The sequence below is a fragment of the Pimephales promelas genome, chromosome 11 (assembly GCF_988280905.1).
Source record: "Pimephales promelas chromosome 11, fPimPro1.hap1.1, whole genome shotgun sequence".
In the NCBI taxonomy this organism is placed as follows: domain Eukaryota; kingdom Metazoa; phylum Chordata; class Actinopteri; order Cypriniformes; family Leuciscidae; genus Pimephales; species Pimephales promelas.
Genome location: NC_142779.1, coordinates 11,817,886 through 11,840,228, shown reverse-complemented (window position 1 = coordinate 11,840,228; position 22,343 = coordinate 11,817,886). Strand labels below are relative to the sequence as shown.

Here is a 22,343-nt window from a genome sequence, read left to right as displayed (position 1 = left end):
GTCATAAAGGGGACAATACATCTACACTCATTATCTTTTTATAGCACAAAAACATGAATCATACCAATGTAGGGTAAAGAACAAAGGTTTCATCTTTGAGCGAGAAGGATTTTAAACAGTAAAGCATGTTACAAGTGCTTCTCTTCATTTGCAGTGCAACAGAAGTTGAGCAGTTTATTCTGCCAAGAGGCATTGAGACAGTATCTTGTCAATGGCTGAAAGCATCTCTTAGCTCATCCATCTGCCAACTGGAATATCTGCTTGTGTTTGGTGATGGTCCAGACCAAGAAGCAGAACTCCTTCCAAATGATTTCCATGTGGGGCACAAAATACAATCATAATACCAAAAGACTATGAGTTGGGCATGAGACGGCATTGGCTTAAATGCCAAAACAGACGAAAAGGGAAATGAAAAACCTGCGGTGTCTAAATTACGCACGCAGGGCGGAGGGACACAAAAATGGTGGAAGATTTTCTCAGGAGTGACTAATTCTTGCACACAAAAGCTTGTTTTGTGCTTCTGATGGCAGTGTAATAAAACATGCATGCAGTTCAACAGAGAGGAAGAGGCCAGTAAACAGAGAAGCTCATCACGCTTTTCTCCCTCCTGTGGAGAACAGCGAGGGAGAAAGAGAGCGAGACGGAGAGAGAGCATAAGTGGAAGAGCGAGCAGTGACTGCTTGTTGCAGATCCTGCTGTTTATCTGCCAGCCTGCCTCCACACTGGGCTCATTCAGTCTGAAACAAAGCCTGATCAGCCCAAAGGCTCTGCTAGGTCACGCACTACAAACCAGGAACACCGGAGAGATGGACACAGAAAGAAAAGGACAGAGAGGACTACAGGACAGAGAAGAAGAAAAACAGAGATGCTGTACCTAAACAGAAGCAAACACAGCTCTATGGGAAACAAGCAGTGAAAAAGAAAAACGACACGAAACATTCTCAAAAGATTTTTCAAAAGCAAGTGCACTCACTGAGTCACTCAGTCACACTGAATCATGCCAGCTATTTTGCTCGGCCCAGACACCTGAGGTAGAATATGGAGTCTCAGAGGATGTGCTCCGTCATTGGCTATTGAAGGACCTCCAAATTTCATCACCGGCCCAGCACGGCAGCTTTACACTGACAAGACAAATGTAAATAAATAAATAAAACATGGGGCTCTAACAGACTACCAGTACACTAAACAGCCATAAGGAGGGCAAACAGAAGTTTTTTTTATTATTATTATTGTTTTAATAAGCTAACAGCCTATGGAGGACAGGGCTCCAGAAATAAAAAAAATAAAATAAGAGAAGAAGATTTCAAAATACCATTTTTCTCAGTAGCAATAGGGATGAGCACGAGTACTCCAGTACTTGGACGTGACAGCAATGATCAATCATGAAAACGATGATCGCCCTGACTTTAAAAAATTTAATAAAATGTAAAAAAAAATTTGGGGGCGATACCTGAGATCTTATTGGTTCGCGTTAGACAGAACGCCTTCCAGAAAGGCAAAATAAAATAAAACTGGATTTGAAACGCAGTGATGCCTGGGATTAGGCTAGCTAACGTCAGACCACGTCTCATTGAGGCGTGGTTTACAAATGCCGTTTATTGAGTGCTACGACTCTCTATCAAATGCGCCTGTACGTAGCTCATAGCAATTGTTTCAATTATACCAGATGATGCATGTAGAGTGAGAGAAATTAGACGAGAAAGTCGATGATGGGTCCGAGATTTATGAGTACACTAGGGGTGCACGATATTGACAAAAATGTGATATTGCGATATCGATAATGAATATTGCGATATCGATATTAATTTCGATATTTTTAAACGGATGTAAAACTACAAAAGTTATTGGAAAACGCATCAAAAAGATTCATAAATAAAACAAGTTTTCTTACAACATAAGATTTATTTCAACTGACAGTAATATTGGACTGGTACAGCATTAATAAATAGGCCTAAATAATATGTCAACAGAACAGGACATGTTAGTTGTGTACACTACAGTGTAAAAGATAATAAATAAATAGCAAGTCTACAGAACACACTATGCAACATAAACGCCACTATATGTGTTTTCTTTGACCGGACAGCTATGACCGTGAAAAGACCAGATGTAAATGCCCCGTGAAACGCATTCGTGACGTATTTGAATCTAATCGCTCAAACCACTTCAGGAGGTGGTCTGGGCCGCATTTCAGTTGAAACTGGACAAATGTAAATGTATCTCGTTATTAAATAAACCACAAAATGTACTCCTTCCAAAAACGCTAAAAAATGAGAACGTTACAGGCTCGTCATGTTATGGCTAGATATGACGACGCGCGCGACTGCAACACGCATCACCGCAGATGAGCAGCTGCTGTGAACATTTACTATCAAAGTGAAAGTAAGTCGCAGACGTTTTTCACAGTTATCTTCATTAAAAGTAAATAAACTAACTGATCTTATTTTACCTGATGATCATAAAACGCAGCTCATAACTGCTGCTTTCGGTGACGTGCACTCCATTAAATCTGCATATAGCGCGGGAATTGAAGATCGTATTTTGATAAATCAGATAGCTATCCGATCAGTGAAAACGCATGAAGTTGCCAGGTGGACCGTGGCCTGATGTTTATACTTGTGCGCTGGTGTGCGCGTCGAGCCGCCGGCAAGTGTGTGTGTGTGGGACTGTGTGGTTGGAGAGCAAGGGAGAAGTGAGAGAGTGACGGCGGTTAGCTTTGGAGCGAGTAGCGACTTTATATTGAGAAAAACAAAGTGTCTCCCCCGTTCTTTCTGACCACTGTGGGAAATCTGTAGCATGAAAAGTTAAACCTCTCTTGATTTAATATTGTTTATGGAGAAGGAGAATCAGGAAATGAGTCGGGGGGGAAATGCAACGGTGCATGTCGGTCCAGACGCATCATAAACAAAATATTGCGTAAATATCGCGACACTTTCGATATGGATATCGAGCAACGTGATATCGCGATAACGATATTGATTCGATATATCGTGCACCCCTAGAGTACACGACGGCGTTCTGCGACTATTGCCGTTTGTGCAAAACAAACATGAGGTAACTTCGCGTCTGCTGCCATGTTTGATCCATAGGTATAAACAAACTGCTTCAGTGTGTCGCATAGACGTCACCATCATCTTGCTACTTCCTCCCCGCTCTGTGACTGGTCCCCTCGCTGAGGTGAAAATCTGGTCCATGGAATCCAGGCTGCCTAACAGCGTGAATAAAATCCTGCTGCGCAAAGGCAGCATGGGGAAACCCACTTTGATCATGAAATATAGTTTAGTGCAATCTGTCACATAGCATTATAAATTATGAGGACACGATTATAATAAAGTAGATTGTAGTCAATTTTTGGTGCTTTTTTAAATGGCAAATCGAAACAACTTATATATATATTTATAAAGCAAAACTTCTGGTGTGTGGGAAATGCACTCTACAAATAAACCTGGGCTCATGTACTGCTCTCATTAGGCACAAATCCAAATGTGTGTTTGCACACGTTTTAGGGGTGAAACAGATCGCAGTTGTCTTGCCAATTTACACATTCAAACAATTTTAAATGCAGAACAGGTGAAAATCGGGACTTGCACATTATCTGTGGGCTGCACACACTTCACACACACACACACACACACACACACACACACACACACACACAGAGAGAGAGAGAGAGGCACGTTTCAGATTGCGCTCAAACACTGCATTGATTCCTCTTTGGCGTTCCTTGCCCTCGAATGGACACAAACACAAAATTATGTCTAAATAGGCCTACCCGTATTGGCAAGTATTATGTCATAAGTGAACAGCTAAGAAAGAAACAATATGTTTGTCGGGTTTTTTTTTTTGGTCCGTGGCATGCATTCGGTCTTAAAGCGACAGCAGACACCTAATATATATTCATACTGTTAGACTTTGTTTTTGTTATTCAGTATTCATCTCAGCTGAATTTGTGTCAGCCTATTTGTTCTTATTTTATTACTGACTGCGGAATTGTTTTTAATAATGTTAGAACTTTATCAGTTAGGCTAGAAGTTTTTGATGCGGTATCGAAGAACTTCAAGTGAGCTTTAATTAATAAATGAACAGCAAATTCATAAACTAAAAAAAAAACGATTAGAGCAGTAGTATTGTTAATCGACTAGTCGAATATATTCTATAGTGTCTCACATCCCTACATTATATAATGCAGATCACAGGTCAGGTCACTATAGAATTTTTTTTTTTTATGAATGAACGACATGAATGTTTGTTTGATTAAGATTTTATACATAAACATTCGTATTTGAATGAATAGTCACAAACTATTGGTGTTACATAATGAAGTATTATATAAGGGTTTTGTGAATAACAATTGAAAGTTATTATGAAGTTTATTTTCTCAGAAACTCATAACACGATCAGTCAGGGCTGCAATCCAGAGATGCCTTTCTAATATTACAATTTTCTGTGAAGTTTATTTTGGGTCATGTATGAAGAATGTCTTTTTTCCCTTTTTTCACTTTTGTGGCAATTCTTAATTAAATATAAAAACTGTGCCCATAAAAATAATTACACTTGGGAACGAGTGCTCCTAAACAAACATGTTAACACAGAGCCCTGTCTCAAAGATTTGGGAATATGACACACTAATGACAACAGAGTTTGCTAGCAGTCTGTCTCTACATCTGTTGACTTAATTTAGCCTCATTCTCACTTTCCTGAGTACAACTGAAAAAACCACCCAGATAAAATACAGAATACACTACAGTAATCCAAGTGTTTTACAGTCGTCTGTTTGTATTCTGTAAGCAATTACCATTCAAAAGTCTCTTGGTCTTAAGGAGGTACGCTAGCTTTCTTAACGCATGTTCCCTTGACATGCAGTCAAATTCCAAATAATGAAGTAGGCAGTTTGTTAATTTATGTGCCACGATTGAGTAATCATAATAACAAAAACGTGCCACGATTACAAAAAAAATTAACTTACATTATTCTGCGTGTTTAAGAGGTGTGTTTAGAGCATGTTACATTGTGAGAGGCAAATCATGACTACTTCAGAGAACTCAGCACAACAAGAACTACCAGTGATGTAACTACACTGATTGTTATAGCCTAACAGTTCTAATAATTCATTTTAGACAGGACTGTTCATAAACTAATGAGGATGAAGAATGGGAGCACTATGTGCACAGGCTCTGCTGTTCCCAGCGCAGTCAAAATAAAAACCCAGTCTTAGTTCTCAGGGAACCACTCTGGTGGCTAGTTCCTTGAACTACCCAGTTGCTTCAATCAATAATAAAGCTATTCAAAACATCATTCAGTGTAAATTGTGATAATCGTAATTAGAATTCCAAGGGAATAATCGACAAATATGATGTCATAATCGACCAGCCATAGATTCAAAGCCAGGCTGGAAAACTACTCAATTTCTCATCATTAATAACCATCACTTTTTGTTGTTGTTAAAACTAGCAATCAAAACGAAACCAGTCCATCCTGTTTTACTGTGTGCGTTCATGCTGCAATTCCTTCAAAATATTTGAACTTTAAACAGTCATTTTTATGTAATTAACATTTGTTGCACAACTTGCACGCAAACATTAAAGAAAACAAACTGAAAGACCTACTGCTGTGTCAGCATCATCCTGCAAACAGTAAAAACACATACTTGCAACACTATACTACTGCCGAATCAAGCGCTCACCGTTGAAAGGAAAAAAGCATGCATTCTAATGACTCTTTAAAAAAAAATAATAATAATAAAAATGCCATAAAATAACTAAAATTATTATTTTTTTTACTTAAATTATTCGGTGTGGCGCTCAACCCTTTTCCCCACTAAGGTCCTCAAGTGTCCAAGAGATTATTCGGGGTCTGATGATTGGATCATGATAAAAATGATAAAAAAAAAAATTAAAAAGTAAATTTCTCAAATTAGTTAGACAACCATTTTATTTTACCTAAACAATTATTTATTTAAAGCTCTTTATTAAAAAAAAAAAACAATAAAAATCACCATTAAGCTGAGCCGGCTATTCTTTTTTTTTTCTTCTTTTTTTTCAGAAAACTGTCTATTGGGATAACTAAGGCACTGTTCCCAAGTTGTACAACTAAATTTTCTTTAAAGCTACACTGTGTGATTTTTACCCCCATGTAGTGGTGAAAAGGTATATGACCACCCAGTGAATATTAGTTTCTGTTCCTCTCAATTCCGATTTCATTTTAACACCTACGGTGGCCAATGTAGTCCAATATTAACATGGCTTCCAGTTCGACCTCATCCATGAGTGTTAACTCAGACGTCAACGTGAAAGGCGAAGCTTGAATTAACGGGTATGTCCCTCTTTGGCTAATGTACTTTCAAGATGGAGGGGCAACATGGCGACCGACATTAGTAGGGCTGTATTCAACCAAAGAAATCCTTAGTCGACCAAAGTCGAGTCCTGCGCAACGATTAGTCGACTAAAAAAAAAAAAAAAAAAAAAAAACGTGATGTTTTGATTAAACATTTTTTAAACAATTGTCAGAGAGCATTTATAAAACAACAACGAAAAACATCACAAATAAATAAAACTATAATAATAATACAATTCTTTGAAAATTAAGTGATTTTTTTAACTGCAAAAAGTGAGGAGCTCTGTTCTAGGTCTATAGTAACAGTCACAATCGCGCACCTGACCACACCACACGCTGCAAAAAAATATAACTGCTATCTGCCACATAATGAAAAATCCCAACAAAAGCTCTCGTTTATACAGGCTTTATATTCTTCTTTACTTTCAAAGCTATGGGTTAACTTTCGTCTTGACGATCAAGGCTTTTAAACAACACACAAAAAACCCAAATAACTAAAACAATCCTAATAATAGGCTGTAAGACCGCGTATAGGTTTATTTTCGTTTTTTTGCATTATTTAGGCTATTTTCAAATGCGTCAAGTGTACAAATAAAAACTAAAACATTAAGAAAACACAATCTATTGAGTCAGCATGATATAGCCGTTAAAAGGCTGCTCACGTCTTTTGCGCGCTCAAGTTCGATTTCAAATGTAGGCGCGCGACTTGCGCGCTCATAATGGAGCAACGCGATCGCCTCCCTCCACAGTCTTGTCGTCTTTGTTTTAAAATGCAGCCAGACAAAAGATTTCGATTTCCTGGACATTTTGTCGACTAAAGCCAAAACAAGCAGCGTTCTAACTGAATGAATACAGCATCCCTTACCGAGCGCGAGCAGCAGCGCAGCCGGCCACACGTGCGGTTCCCGAGTGTATTATGTGTGTGCGCTAAACTGTGGCGCAGTTACAAAAATAGCCTAACTTAAAGCATTTTAAAGTTGGGGACAAAACATAGGCTAATTATATTTAGAATACAGTAATAAATAACTGCTTATAAATGAATAAATATCAAGGAGTAAATCATTGAAAAATTCTTTCTATTGGTAAAAAAAAAAAAAATGCAACTGGTCGACCAATAAGAATGTCAGTCGACCAAGACGGCATCGACCGATTAGTCGACTAAACGACTAAAGTTGACAGCCCTAGACATTAGAACCCCTTACCCGTATGTATTTTCAATGGCATATTATACACTCACGAGAATACTTAATTTCTTGAACTAAGTAAATACAGTATACATTAATGAGCACATATATTTTTGAAAGAACTAAGTGTTTTTAGATAAGAATAAACTAAAAGAGTTACACAGTGTAGCTTTAATATATGTCGCAACATTTAAATGGTGTCATTACAGAGATTACAAACTGACTCCACTGCCACATTATTCCTTTGATAAAATCAATTAACACGAGATTGCTCCAGGTGGACTGTCCCTACTGTCCCTTGTGCTGCAAGTCAGTTCAGAAAACGAGTATTTGCTAAACAAAGCAAATAGCTATTACAGTCCGATGACAAAAGTTCAAAAATGCACATAACACATTGCGCTGATACCATGTTAACCTACACTCATGCGTTGTATGATTAAACTTTAACATTTTACATTGTTACTGACTACTGATATTGTTTAGTGATTGACAGACATTGAATGTGCAATGCCTTGGTGTTCTTAGTGAATAAAAGCAGCCAAAGTATCAACACGCTCCTATTTAGCTAAACATGGTCAAAAATACCTTTTGAAAACCTTTTACAAACATTACAACAGATGTCACATACAAAGGAAAAAATATTTTGCATTGAGGAAGCCTTTCATTAAAAAGATGGACTGCCTCTTCAAGCTAATCATGAAGACTGAAGTGAGCAAGATGTTTCATCTTGAAAGAGTAGAAGCACTGCTCTTTGTAGCAACCTCTGTGTACAAGTGCTCTTGATGGAAGGCAGAAAAACCCTGAAGAGATTAGAACAACAAATCTTCCGCTGCTACTTCAAAAATGTTGTTTTTCTGGGTCCTTTGATCTCTCATTTACAGATAATTGAATCAATCTACCATTTCTTTATCCTAAGGGGTAAAAGCATTCTAGAGGTGCACTCCCCACCCCTTGCGTCTGTGTAGACTGATTAATACTGGTCTGCGGCAGACTTTCATTAGCATGCATTTAAGATGGGACTCTAGTGGGGAACTGGGGATGATGATACACATGCAGGTAACAGATGATCTGTTAGGGTATTAGTTTGAATATTCTCAATATATTCCACAGCAAGTAAATGAAAAAAAAATACTGCTTAGTGGTGTTCAAGCCACAATATACAATGCTGACAGTCAGATAGATGGAAGTGCTACAGGTAGTGACACTTTCCCCCTCCTCCCTATGTTTTTTTTTTACTCTGATATGTGATAAGATTGGATAGCAGCATGGCACAGGATGGATCACTTGAGAGAGCCGTTGGATAGCAGTGCAAACTGCTAAACCTGTGCAACCCATTTGACTTCTGTGAATGTTCTACTTTTAAGCCCTGTAGAGTACGCCAAATATCTCAAACAGCTGGAAAGAGTGACGTTAAAAACTGCGGGGGAAAACTTGACCTTGCTGGCGAATTTTGCAACATCGATACACTGAACTGAATCCACATTGAACTGACTTGAGCTGACACCATTTTGCTCTTTAGAGTTGCTTAAAGGTGAATTGCATCAAATATAATTGAATTTGACTCATATTTGATGAAGTTTGCAATGCATCATTGATTGTTATTTTCCCATTTATTACAGTAAAGCTGTATTGAACATTCTGCATTGTAAAAAGCACTATATCAATTTTATAGTGGGGAAAAGATTCTGATGTATAAAGATCTTTACAGTACATTTTCTATATTTTAATGCAACTCCTTTTAATGCAACTCACTGCGCCTCATAATGAGTGAACTAACTACAATAGGTTAAATGCAGAGGACAAACTCAGACTATGGGTTACCATACTTATCCATCAAATAATCATTACTATCTCAGATATCCTAAAAACATAACGCAATATGTAATAATTATGTAAATAAACCAACTTGTGTGTATGCAAGCTATCACCAGAGACCACTTTAACGCAAAGAAAACATAAAAAACATACAATAATGTTTTCTAGCCACCAGAGACAGACCATTTGGACATCACCTCTCTGACAAAGGCTTCTCTCCAGAAGAACAGGCTAATGTTTGTCCAGCACAAGCAATTCAGAAGGGCCTTCCTGATCATGAAGTTTAAATGAAATGCCACACACCCACCTAACCTGTGAATCAGCACCATGAGAATGAGGCTTACATTCAGGAGAAAAGGATTGTGCTTACCATGCATGGCTATGCAATTAGTCACAGCCAATCTTATCCCTGGAGGAACTTCGAGAATAAAATAAACAATCAAAAAGGCAATGCAATTTTTTTGTAATCCACAGCTGTGTGGAGAGATAGACTGAGTTAGAAACAGACAAAATATCTTGTGGCATGTAGAAAGAATCCATCTAATGGCGTTCGAACCAGGTGAGATTTACTGGCAAATGGCAGATAAACAAAAATACATAAGGGAAATCAGGGGGCAACTCTTTTTGAGAGGTCTGCAAACGGATGAAGAAAAAAAATACTTGGACAAAAGGTCTGATCAAGCTAACATTCGTGCCAGGACATAGTACAAGGCAACCGTGCTTAAGTGTGAGTACACCCGAAAATTATTCTTAATAAACTTCAGTGTTATCACTTATCTGAGTCTACACCCACTCTTAAATTATAACCATTCATAATTCATCATCTACTAGATAAAAAAAAAAAAGATTGCTCTCTTCAATGCCATAACCTGTGAAGATAACACAAAGCTAATTGAAGCCCCACAGGCTTGCGCATGAAAGATGCAAATCTATCTGCTGGGCTGGCAATCAGCTCAGAACTGATCTGATATTAAACTAGCATGCCATTAATACTTGCACCTCTTGACCCCTGCCATGCAGCAATCCCTGAAGCATCCCTTTTTATTAATAACAAGAGCAATTTAGGCTCAGCATACTGATCTGCTGTTAAAAACTAGAGGAATACGGGATGGCCGCCTGTTCGCCTCTGCCTCTTGACTTAGCGAATTGAGGGCTAAAAGCAGCTCTGCATGGGTACATGAAGCCGACTATTTCAGTGCATCACTCTGGGCTTGTTCTCAGGGCTTCAAACGGTTGGCCCGATCAAAGCTACAACCAAAGTTTTTCAAACACACCAACTTGACAACTAGAGACTGCTAGTAAATGTCATGCTTGAATGTTGATAAAAACTCGAGTGATCCAGCAGCCTCAGTCATGTTCATTCTTTGAAACTCTTAACACTTACTGCCAATTCCAGATTCATCATTATTACTCCTAGAGTCCTCAAGAGCATTGGTTTGGAGAGAAGCCCTTCATCTTCTCAAGCTTTCCTTGAGTGTTTCCTTCATTGCACGGCTCGTTCAAGCCGTAGAATTCCCTCTATGTTGACATCCCTGTCTGATCTTCAGGAGCTGCACAAGACCTGACTCAGCTCCCTGAAGATTAAACGGACTAAGAAAAAAAAAAAAAATCAGATCCCCGATTTTCTGTTCTTTACTGGAAAGTGACAGTAGACTCGGTGGACTGCACTGCAGCAAAATCACTTGTGCATTATTAATGCAAATAAAAGGTGCATTATGGATACAACAGCTTTTATCTAAAATTTATATGACAAAAGCATTCATGATTATAAAGTTGTGTTAAGTTCAGTTAACCAGCCTTTCCAAAGGTCATCTTAAACAACCAGTGAGCGAGTAATGCTATATAGGCATGCAATTACGATACAGGAGCGAAATTAATACTAGCTTTAGGGAGATGAGGCGAAAGAAAAGAGCCTGGTCATTTGAAGTCATTAATCTAATGGGATTCTGGGTTCTTCACCGGCTCTATTGAAACATAATCCAAGTCTTGTCCCACTTTCAGAGTTTTTTTTTTTTTTTTTTAACCATAACACCCAAAAAACTCTCAGCAAGAGATCCACCCCAGGCCCAACACTCATTTGCAAATTATCTCAGACATTTATAGCTAATGTTCTTGGGACAGAACCAAACTCATCTTTAACTCACAATTCAATGCTAATTGGGTCATGGACTTGGGGACAGAGCCAAATGAATTACGGGCATGGATGTTTCCTGTTTTAAATAAGGAGAAGAAAAGAGAAGCTCAAGATGTATGATGGCTGTAAAAAAAAATCTTGATTTTACACTTATCACACTACTTGATCTGTGAGTCTTCATAACAATATTTACAACATTGCCTCGGGATGAAGAAAATGATTTTATGCTCATTCATAAAAATGTCTCCAAATTCCTTCTGGGCAAAAAAGGACAAGCCAAGGAGTGTGTTAACTTTGAAAGCTACTTGTATCAAGTATCACTGAATTACTTAAGGTACTGAGATACATTTCATTTGTTATCCAATTTCAACGATTGTTAGACATACTTCATATTTGACATAATTCAATATTTAAATAGCAGAACACACGATCCAACTAGTTAAGTGTTTTTTATATATATATATATATATATATATATATATATATATATTAGGGCTGTCAAATGATTAATCGCGATTAATCACATCCAAAATAAAAATTTGCGTTTACATAATATGAGGATGCACTGTGTATAAGTATTTTACATGCTTGTATATATTTAAGAAATATTTTCATGTATACTCCATATAATGCACATTAAGACGGTATATAGATTTATATATAATTAATATTATATATAAAAATATTTTTTTTAAATTCTTAAATATACATGCATGTGTGTGTATTTATATATATATACCAACACAGTGCACCCAGCCACCCACATATATTATGTAAGCACAAACTTTTATTTTGGATGCAATTAATCACGATTAATCGTTTGACAGCCCTAATTATATGTGTGTGTGTGTGTGTGTGTGTGTGTGTGTGTGTGTGTGTGTGTGTGTGTGTGTATATATATATATATATATATATACACACACACATATCCATAATTAGGGCTGTGGTCATAATTACATTATTTTTTAAATTAAAACTCTTGATAATATCACTGGACACGTTATGGGTCAACAACCCACAAATATATATTTCTTAACGCAAGATCAGAAAGAAGACGGTCAAAAACATTCAAACATCCTGCCTAACTTACATGCAGACAATTTACAAAAAACAACTACATTCTTTAAATACTACAAATCCAAGAGCATATTCTTCTAACTTTCATCTCGAGTAGCTCGCAATGAATTATCGTTTTAACGAGATTTTCGAAAGAAACACAGCTGTGCACTACAGGCTGACACATGAGATATTCTTCTTGACTAACGTATAAAAGAGAACTGAGCATTGAATGAAGCCCATGCAAAATTCATTACAGCCCAAAACCAGTCTCCATGGCAGAGCTGCTCAGATTTTCCAACGGACTGCGTAAAGGTACCAATGTAGACTCAACCTGCCCATAAAGTCCAACAGAAAAGCATGCATTTAAAAGCAACAAGCATCCCGCTTTGTTTTTGTCCCAGCCCTGTAACGTACTCTGCAACCCAAACTTACACACGCTCACACTGTTATTGCACATTAAGACTGTGAACAGAACAGGACAGCTCTAGGCTGTTTATGTTTAATAACACTAAGTTACTAATAATTTAAACACTTTCTGGGCGTATAGATGGAAATCACTGACTATACAAAACTTCCACTAAACTAGAAAACTACACCGCGGTTCAAACAGTCTCTTCTAGGACTAAACGCAGTTTTTATACAAACAGTAAATATTTGAGAGGGCTGATTGTCATTGTTTTTAAAATAAAGCCGTGTTTGTGCAAGCTAAACGGAGTTTAAAACAAAAACACTGATACGGCGCTTCTCTGATTTTCTTCAGAACGAGGTTAGCGCGGCTAGCCGTAGCATTTCTTCAATTCTGAAGAGCCAAAACTACACTTGTTTGGAAGAAAACATAAAACATGACTCACCGATACAGTTTTCTTATGCAGCTATCCGTAAGCGTTCCTCAAAGGTTTACTAAGTTTAAAAAATGAGAGGTGAACTCAAACTCTTGTTGACAGCATCACTCTCTGAACCGCCATCTTCACTCAGCTATGATGCTGCTGTTGGCTCGAGACGCTCTACCTACCGAAAACTCTGGAACAAACCAAATCAGTCCGCCAGATGGGGGGAAACCTGCTGAAACTCACAATTTCGCATGGCATTATCTGAAAGTATTAAAACAAGTGAAGCTTAAGTTTGATGTGTTAAGAACTATTATCTGGAATTTTAGAGTGCTTGGAGCAATATATTCTGGTTAAAACTATTAAAGAAATAAATACTGTGACTTAAAACCCCCGTACTGTAATCAAATTTGAGAGACTTGTTTCCAACAAAGTGCACCTCCGAACAGATTTTTTTCAGGTAGGAGTACAAAGTAAACAAGGACCGGTGTGAGATTATCGTGTATTATCTTGACACATTTGTTTTCAAATACATTCACCCGAACTTTCAATAAAGTGGTTTGAAAACACTGTATTCTACAAGTTTAGACAAGCATCATGTTTGTTTATCAATAAGACAAATCATCAAAGAAAGTTTCATTTGGCACTAAAACTACTTAAGTGATTGAATAAGCAAAGCTTTTAAATATCAGCCCATTTATAAAAGAATAGGAATCCCCGATAGACCACAAAATCACAGCAGTGTCAATATTTAACCTTCTAGCGCCCCCAGGCGATTAAAACTCCCTTAGCTGACACTGTATTCATGAAACCAATCGTACCATTATCCATATAAACAAATCAAAAATGTTGTTTTTGTTTGTTTTCTTCAAAACAAAATTCAGCAAGAATGCATTTAATTAAGTTAGAGAAGACATTTATAGTTTTGCAAAAACATTCTATTTCAAATAAATGCTATTCTTCAAAGAATCCTAGAAAAATGTGTTTAGTTTTCACAACAATGTAATTTAAGTAGCACTACTGCCATAATATGAGGTATTATGACTTAAGACTGGAGAAGTGACTGCTTTTCCAGATCCATTTCAGCTTTACTATCACAGGAATTTGAATATTTTAAACGTATTCAATTAGAAACGTAACTTTAAATTCTAATATTTATTTCACAATATTATTGTTTTTACTGTTTTCAAATTAGTAGTTCACTTAAAAAAACAAACAAACAAAAAAACAACTTTTGCTCATAATTTACTGTTTTTCTTCAGTAGAAAAGAAATTAAGGTTTTTTTGATGTTTCAGTGCAAACTGCAAACAGTTCAAATGGCTTTGAACGATTCCAGACGATGAATAAGGGTCTTATCAAGCGAAACGCTCATTAAAAAAAAAAAAAAAAACTTTCTGTGACGCGAGTTCGTGACTGTCCTGTTCGAACCATAGATTCGAATTCGAACTCATTTATCAAAACGAACGAATCTTTTTCCGAGTCATTTGGTTCATTCAGCGAAAGAAACCCTTATTCATCGTCTGGAATCGTTTAAAGCCCTTTGAACAGTTTGCACGGAAACTGTCTTATGGTCCTTGAACCGTTTGGTTACCAGTAAAGTGCATTATATGGAGAAAAATGCTGGAAAGTTTTCATCAAAAACTTCCTTTCTTTTCTACTGAAGAAAGAATGACATGGACATCTTGGATGGCATGGGGGTGAGTAAATTATAAGCAAGTGTTCTTTAAAAAGTGAACTACTCCTTTAAACCAATAAATGCAGATTTGGTAAACATAAGAACTTCCCAACCTCAAAATTTTGATTGGTACTATTAATAATGGCTAGAACAACAGACACAGATAAACTATTAGTGTTTTGATTTATCTTTATTAAGTAAACTCTACATTTTTAATATTGCTTTGTTCCAATTTAGTTTTTCTCTTTTTCCCCCATTTATTCTAAATGACATCCTCTTGCAATCAAAACAGTATCATATTTATATGTATTTATATAGATTTTTTTGTTTGTTTTTTCCAACCAAGCTACACTTGAAGAATACAAAAATATCACAGTACATTTTCTACGCAGTTACTCTCCACTAGTGAGTTCCAAAGCTGGGGCCAATGCTGGAAACATGGGAATCTGGCAGTGACGTTTATTGACCACTCAATTACGCTAGGCCGAGGGGAGCAGTTAACCTGTTTCAAAATGAGAATAAAACTAGATTTTGTGGTTTGACTAAATCTTGAAAAATGAAATTGCAAGGTCTATTAATGCTATGGGAAATTACTAGTCCAATAGCTGGATTTTGGATATAAAAGAAACCAATTGAAATTAAATTTAAACGGGAAGCCGGAATTGTTTTGGACTTAAGTCACCGCTGACATCTAGAATTAAAGCTGTGTAATCTGGTCCAGCCAGACTTCTCTGTTCCAGCACTCAAGCCACCAACATCTGACCGGAAAAAGGAACTCTCAGATCAGTCAGTAATAACATTCTTCCATTCCTCATCCTGCTCTCTGCAGACACACCATACTATACAAAATATTAAAAACAAAAGATAAAACAAAACACTGAAGAATCCTCACCCGTACTTTGATTATTGTTTCATAATAAATGTCTCTTTTATTCTTTTAACAAAGTTTTGTTTTATTTTCCTCATTTTTTACACTGCCATCCACTATCCAACGTTGAAATCCTTAATGATCGGTGGAGGCTCTGTTCTCCAGGGTAGAGGAATGTTGCAGTATGAGTCTGACATTTAGTGGTTGTTTTTTTTTTTTTCAAACTTGAACCAAACATCAACATAGCAAGTGAAAACCTTAGTCCCCTTATCAACCACCTAAACGAACTCAGGGGATCACAAAACATATTAATCAGTGAATGAAATATGTTAGGACACAGATAAAACATAGATAGCCATTAAGTTACTTGACTGAACACACCAAAAAAGAACAAAAGAAAAAAAAGGTCAGACACAACACTGGGATCAACAACTCGACGACGGAGGGACCCACTGGCTGAAGTAATTCACTTGCCCCAGTATCTCTGAACCACTTTCTCATGACTTCAGGGACTAGATTTTCAGTCATGTGAGTGGGCTTGTACAGGAAGTTGCATGGCTACACTTCCTATCAAGGGGAACTGTGTCTCGGATTGAGCTGTGTCAGTGGTCTTTTTTTGGCGGGGGGAGGGGTGGTGGTGTATCAGCAGGAGATTGGGTGTCTCGGTCCCCGCTGGTCTCTAGAGTAGTCATGGTGAGAAGGTGGCCATCTCCAACGAGATCCGCTGCCATAATTCTTTTGTCTGTTTGCCCCTCTTCAGGTTCTGCAGCACATCGTTGAACTGCATCATGCCAACTGGTGTCAGGCAAAACGCCCCGCGGGCACTTCGGATGATGTTCACAAAGTCGTCATAGTCTGCGGGAGTCAGATGGATCAGCCTGTGGTGGATATACTGGAACAAAACACAAGTAGAACTTGAAATGAGCAGGGAAGACATGAATCCTGTTCCAAGCTTATTTTATTTTAATAGCATTTTTACATTTAAATTAAATTTCAGTTTAGTTTTGCTTGTTTCCAACAATAGTTTTGTTATAGTTTAGTTTTTCAATTATTCTGAAATGCACTTAGCAAGCCTTATATAATATCATCTGTTTCTAAATGTGAAAGAGTACATGTACATTCGAAATGTAGAAAGCTCCTAAGGGGACATAGTGATGAAAAAATATGAGATGGAAGAAGGAAAAATTATATGTTAATCCTTTTGCATGCACTCACAAAATGTTTGCATTCCCCCAAGAAACTATGAATACATTTATAATTTTACAAAATATATTTTTATTCTTCAAAGAATCCTGAAAATATGCGTTTGTGGTTCCCCGAAAAGTTGTGTTCTTCGGTCTCAAAAGTTTCTTGGAGGAATGCAAAAGCTGAGAGCAAATCAAAGCACTGAAATAGAATTTTTGCTCCTATCTCATATTTCTTCTTTAACCATGTCCACTTAGGGGACCTGAAGAATCAAGATAACCAAGGAAAAATGACAGGTTTTAAAACCAGCTTGTTAAATTTTGATTGAAACTTCAAGATTTTTTTTCTTTTCCATTGGAATGATATTTGTGAATAAAAGGCGCGTGTAAGAGATGAGAGATGGATGAGAGCAAATTTAAAGGAAAATAACTCCAGATTAATAAATTAATATTGTAATATTATTTCAATGTTTGTTTTAGCTTAAAAGGACGATCAAAAAGTTGCCGTTTTATTATTTCACGAATAGAAAATAGTGTGCAGATTTCCTTTGTTTATACTCATGCATTGTTGCTAGGTGCATTGTTTGTTTTTTCAATGGTGTGTAATGGGCTTTTTCCTAGCAGAAGCATCAAACTATTCTATAAGATGAAATAATTTAAGTTTAAAGTTACATAAATACGAGAATATTTCAATAAATAAACTATATACATAATGCTTCATTTTGAGGGTTTGGAGTTTAGTTTCTAGCTCTAAATGTGTTTGCTTATCTTTCAACATCATTTTATTACTGTCATGCCTTTTTGATCTCCCTGTGTTTAAAGATGTGCGACATGACAAATTCATAAATATTCCCGCTACTGGATGGCACTAACCTGAACCCGTTTTAATAAAATGTAAACAGGTTATGAAGCATCATGTCCCCGGATGTTTATTGGGGCATGCAGCATATGGAGTGCATTTCCCACCAGCGACGTACGAAATGACTCAGTGACAGTCTGGGTAGGTTTCTGCTCGAGTACAGCCTCTCGGTCCCTCATCTCATTCTCCACGCATGGAGAGAGTGGATTAGAGCTGGCATGGTCTCCCTTTCACATTTACCCAACATTCATTTACAAAGATTTACAGTGGCAGACATATGGTCGTGTCCCTTGAACTGGGCATTTTTAAATATAAGGCCATGAGAGCACAATGGCCACTCACGTCGACAACCACATTGTTTGCCCATACAACAACCTGAAACCTCTTTGAAATGGCAAAATAAAGACTCTGAGCCAGCTAGCAGGTAACTGCACGAGCGCGTCTGTGTGTGAGAGGGAGAGATAGCATGGCTGCGCTGCTCCTCTAGGAAGCAGCTCTTGGCTTTGGGCTGTCACAGTGTGTTTGATGCTCTCTCATCAGTATGCTCCATCCTGTGAACAGACTCAGGCTTCCCTCTCTAGCTTTAAAACTCCAGAATTGTTCATGCACAATTTATATTCAGTGTGGGCGACAATGCCATCACAATCCAACCTTTGCACCACTCGAATGCTCTAAAACCCTACTTAAATTCTCTACTTGAAACTAGAGACTAAAGCCCTATTCGGACGGGATTAGTATTACCTGGGGACCACGTGTGAGTTTGAAATTACCCACCCACATCTGAATTTCATGTGGCGCATTCGCACGGGATAAGCGAAGCCTGTGATTTTACTCGAATTTACTGACTTATCTCGCGGATATGATGTCATTAGGCTATAGCTTTGAAATGTCTTGTCGTTATTATGTCTAGCTGTATATAGCCTAAAAAACAGAAGAATTGTCCTTACCATATGCTGCTAAACATGTCATTCATCTCCATCTAATCATTCTTTTTGTTTTTGCTCTTCTGATGGTTTTCAGCTTTCTCTTTCTGCAAATTGTATACCCATATTTTCCGCACTTTAAGCCGCACCGCATTATAAGGCGCACCTTCAATGAATGACCTATTTTAGAACATTTTTCATATAGGGCGCACCGGATTAAGGCGCATAAGATACTGCAGTCAAACGATTGACTGGGTTTGCGTTATGCATCCACTAGATGTTCTAAAGGCTAAAGGGAATGCAGCGAGTGCGCGGCGCCGGAGGTGAGGTGTTTGTTTATTTAGTAAGTGTGAGCTCGCTGACAGCAACAGCTGGCTGTTTTGAATGAGACGACCCGGTTACTGTGAACGGGGAGCGCTTTATGAACATTCTGTGACGCGCGAGCAGCGCCGGGGACAGTGTGGCTGTTCGTGTGCATCTGTTTAGAGTGAGCGCTCGTGAGCGGACACGTTACTTAGGCTACACACATAACCTGATTTACACAAGGTTGAACCGGTTGAACTGGCCGTGTGAAAGAGCGGGCATAAGATGGACATGAGCGCGAGTTCGCGGGCGAATTTAATAACGCGGAGCGTTGTTAACCAATTGATCCATTTATTAGGCGCACTAATGTCGTTTTTTGAGAAAATTAAAGGCTTTTAAGTGCGCCTTATAGTGCGGAAAATATGACCCGGCCCGCACCCAAAATACTTTCAAAACACTCCCAACTCAGCCTCTATTCTTCACGAAAGAAGGATAAAAGGCGCAGATGAAACAAAAACCTTGAAAGAATGATATACGATCCGGCCAAATCACAGAGATGTCGATTCGCACAGGACTAATATTATCTCAGGACCTCAGTGTTTGGCGAAATATAGTAGGTAATTTGCGGGAGAATTTTTACTTTACAAATTACAGACATGGCCGATTCGCACGGGATTACGATCTCAGACAAACTCCGCAATTATTACAAATTACTACAGGTCACCAGATAATACTAATCCCGTGCAAATAGGGCTTAAGTCTAACTAATATAAAAACGAACTTTGAGATGGTTGTACCACAGTCTATACAAAATGTCAGCTGTAATGGATCAGCTTGTGTTGGAGTGTAATTTTAACCACTTCTGTCAGCGCAAGAATATAAGTTCCTGGATTATCAACATCATCAGGGTACAGACTTCTTTCAAGATTTCAACCTATTAGGGAAGTTATTAGTAATAATGTCAGTGTGATTAGTTCCCCAGGCTGAATCTTAGGGATTTGTGAACCTGTACCTGTAAGTAGGCCTGCTGGCAGCGCTGCACGAGCTGGTGGAAGGCAGGAGTGCGGAGGTGTGCGTGGATATGTGCAGGGTTTAACCTCTGCAGAGCCTCCATAATGATCTCCTGCAGGACAAACGGACTAAGAACACCTTTCGCTGCCCCAACACAAAACTGGTACACGTGGTTCACACCTGAGGAGAGAGAAAAGAGGGAGGTGGATAAGGAAACATTCGGAAACTGAATGAATCTCTATTACATTGCATTAAAAAAAAAAAAGAGTTGAATGTCACCATTTACTCACCCTTATGTCATTCCAAACCTGTAAGACTTGCGTTCATCTTCAGAACACAAATTAAGAATTTTTAAATGAAATCAGAAAGATTTCAGTCCATCTATTCTATAGCTACGCAACTACCACTTTGACACTTTAAAAGTTCATAAACAGATCATAAAACTAACCCATTATAGTTGAGTGGTTTAGTTCACATTTTCTGAAGAGACATGATCACTTTATATGCTGAACAGATTTATTTTAAGCATTTACATAAACAGAAGCTCAACGAACCTGCTTTGAATATTTATGTTCGCTGATCAATGTTTATATGTGAACAAAAAAAAAGTAATAGTGTCTCTTCAGAAAACTTGGACTAAATAGCTCAATTCATATGAATTATTTTTAGCGTCAAAGTGGTAGACTGTGAATCGAGGGACAGAAATCTTCAAAATTTCATAAAAAAATAATTTTCATTTCTGTACAGAAGATGATCAAAATGGGATGACCTTGCAGGTTTGAAACAACATGAGGGTGAGTAAATGACAGAATTTTCATTTTTGGGTGAATTAACCCTTTAAAGTGCCCCTATTATGGGTCGTTCACATATCGCGTCTAAAAACGTTAGGAAGGAGCTCCTTCTTTCCAAAGCGCTTGCACTCCCGTTTACGTCTATTGGTGCTATACAACCATGAACTACGATCTCCACAACTACAAAGTAGTTTCAGTATTGGATTTCCACCAAACGCTTGTTGCAGCTCTGCTACAAGATTATTTAAAGAGAAAAAAAACAATGTAGTGTTTGGGTCTCTCAATGATGTTACAGAAAGGGTGTAGTGCAGCTGATTGATTGGTTTGTCACATGCTGTGCACTTGTGACATTCAGAAAAGTGACATTCAGACAACTGATTCAGATCAGTTCGACGGCTGTTAATAAGAGGTAAAAACTATATAATTACTGTTCGTTTTCTCACACAAACCGCTCGTTTTGTGTCTTAGGCCATCAATGTGTACTTACATTCAAGAGTCATTAAATCATGTTTAATTTTGACTTCTCTGTGCATGCTCTTTGAGGCGGACCCCCATACCTGCATTATATGACTGACAGACAACACCGGTTTGACCGAAATATCAATATTGAAAATACTGTGGAAACAAAGACACCTACATCTTGGAGGCCCTTGAGTTAAGCTAAAACATATCAAAAATTAGTTTCAAAGTGAACTCTCCCTTTAAATTTCATTGCACCTGGTAAAACATGAATGAATGAATGCAGAGAAAGCGGTTGCTCTAATCTAGTCTGCCTCCCTATTTTTAAACTGCAGTAAAAGATCTGATATATTACACTATACAATAAGGTAAGAATTGAGCATGTTCCTCAATTTCTAGAACTCTTTGTTTATAGCTAAACTGATGCCATTGGATGTTCAGTGTCATTATAATAGCTATCAGTCACAGAGAGCTGAACGAAATTAAACTGTAGTAATAAAAAATCCTCTGTAAGGACTAATATTCTCCTCACAGAGCGGTAAGATTAAGTGTGTTCCTCAATCTATTTCTAAAGGCCTTATTTATTTATAGCAAGATTGTTTGTCAGTGCGTGTACCATTTCAATTAATGTGCTATATCCTCCCTGTGTTAAAGCCACATTGTGGAACTCTTCAACCTTTTTAATATATTACCAAAACCCATTGAGATGGTACATCGACTTACAATAGGTTGAATGTTGCGTCTGCCGTATCCTGAAGGTGTCTGTATCGCTTCTACTAGCACTTTGTAACTTTGGGTTTCGGGTAGGAACCAGAGCACAAAAAGAACTACAAAATTCGACCGTTTTTACGGCATACGTCACTTCCCCCACCACCCCAAACTTCCTCAGATCCTGACGTTAGTGCTCAACTCGCGTT

The 22,343-nt window shown here is 37.8% G+C and overlaps 2 protein-coding genes across 9 annotated transcripts in view; both read right to left on the bottom strand.

The window, feature by feature from the left end:
* ndst2a (N-deacetylase/N-sulfotransferase (heparan glucosaminyl) 2a) overlaps positions 1-13,528 on the bottom strand; it is a 104,492-nt gene extending 90,964 nt beyond the window's left edge. Inside the window, exon 1 of one of the 3 annotated variants that reach the window (XM_039672992.2) lies at positions 13,377-13,528. The gene's annotated coding sequence lies outside the window, so the exon portion shown is untranslated. Of the gene's footprint in view, positions 1-10,716; positions 10,841-13,376 lie in introns of those variants that run through there. The other 2 variants (XM_089116961.1, XM_089116960.1) reach the window with 2 other exon arrangements.
* A 1,845-nt stretch (positions 13,529-15,373) lies between these two features.
* zswim8 (zinc finger, SWIM-type containing 8) overlaps positions 15,374-22,343 on the bottom strand; it is a 43,937-nt gene continuing 36,967 nt past the window's right edge. For all 6 annotated transcript variants that reach the window (XM_039672969.2, XM_039672970.2, XM_039672972.2 and 3 more), the window contains 2 exons: positions 20,178-20,356; positions 15,374-16,788 (listed from right to left, as the gene is read on the bottom strand). In XM_039672969.2, coding sequence (XP_039528903.2) covers positions 16,585-16,788; positions 20,178-20,356 — 383 coding nt within the window. In that variant the 3' untranslated portion in view covers positions 15,374-16,584. The remainder of the gene's footprint in view (positions 16,789-20,177; positions 20,357-22,343) is intronic.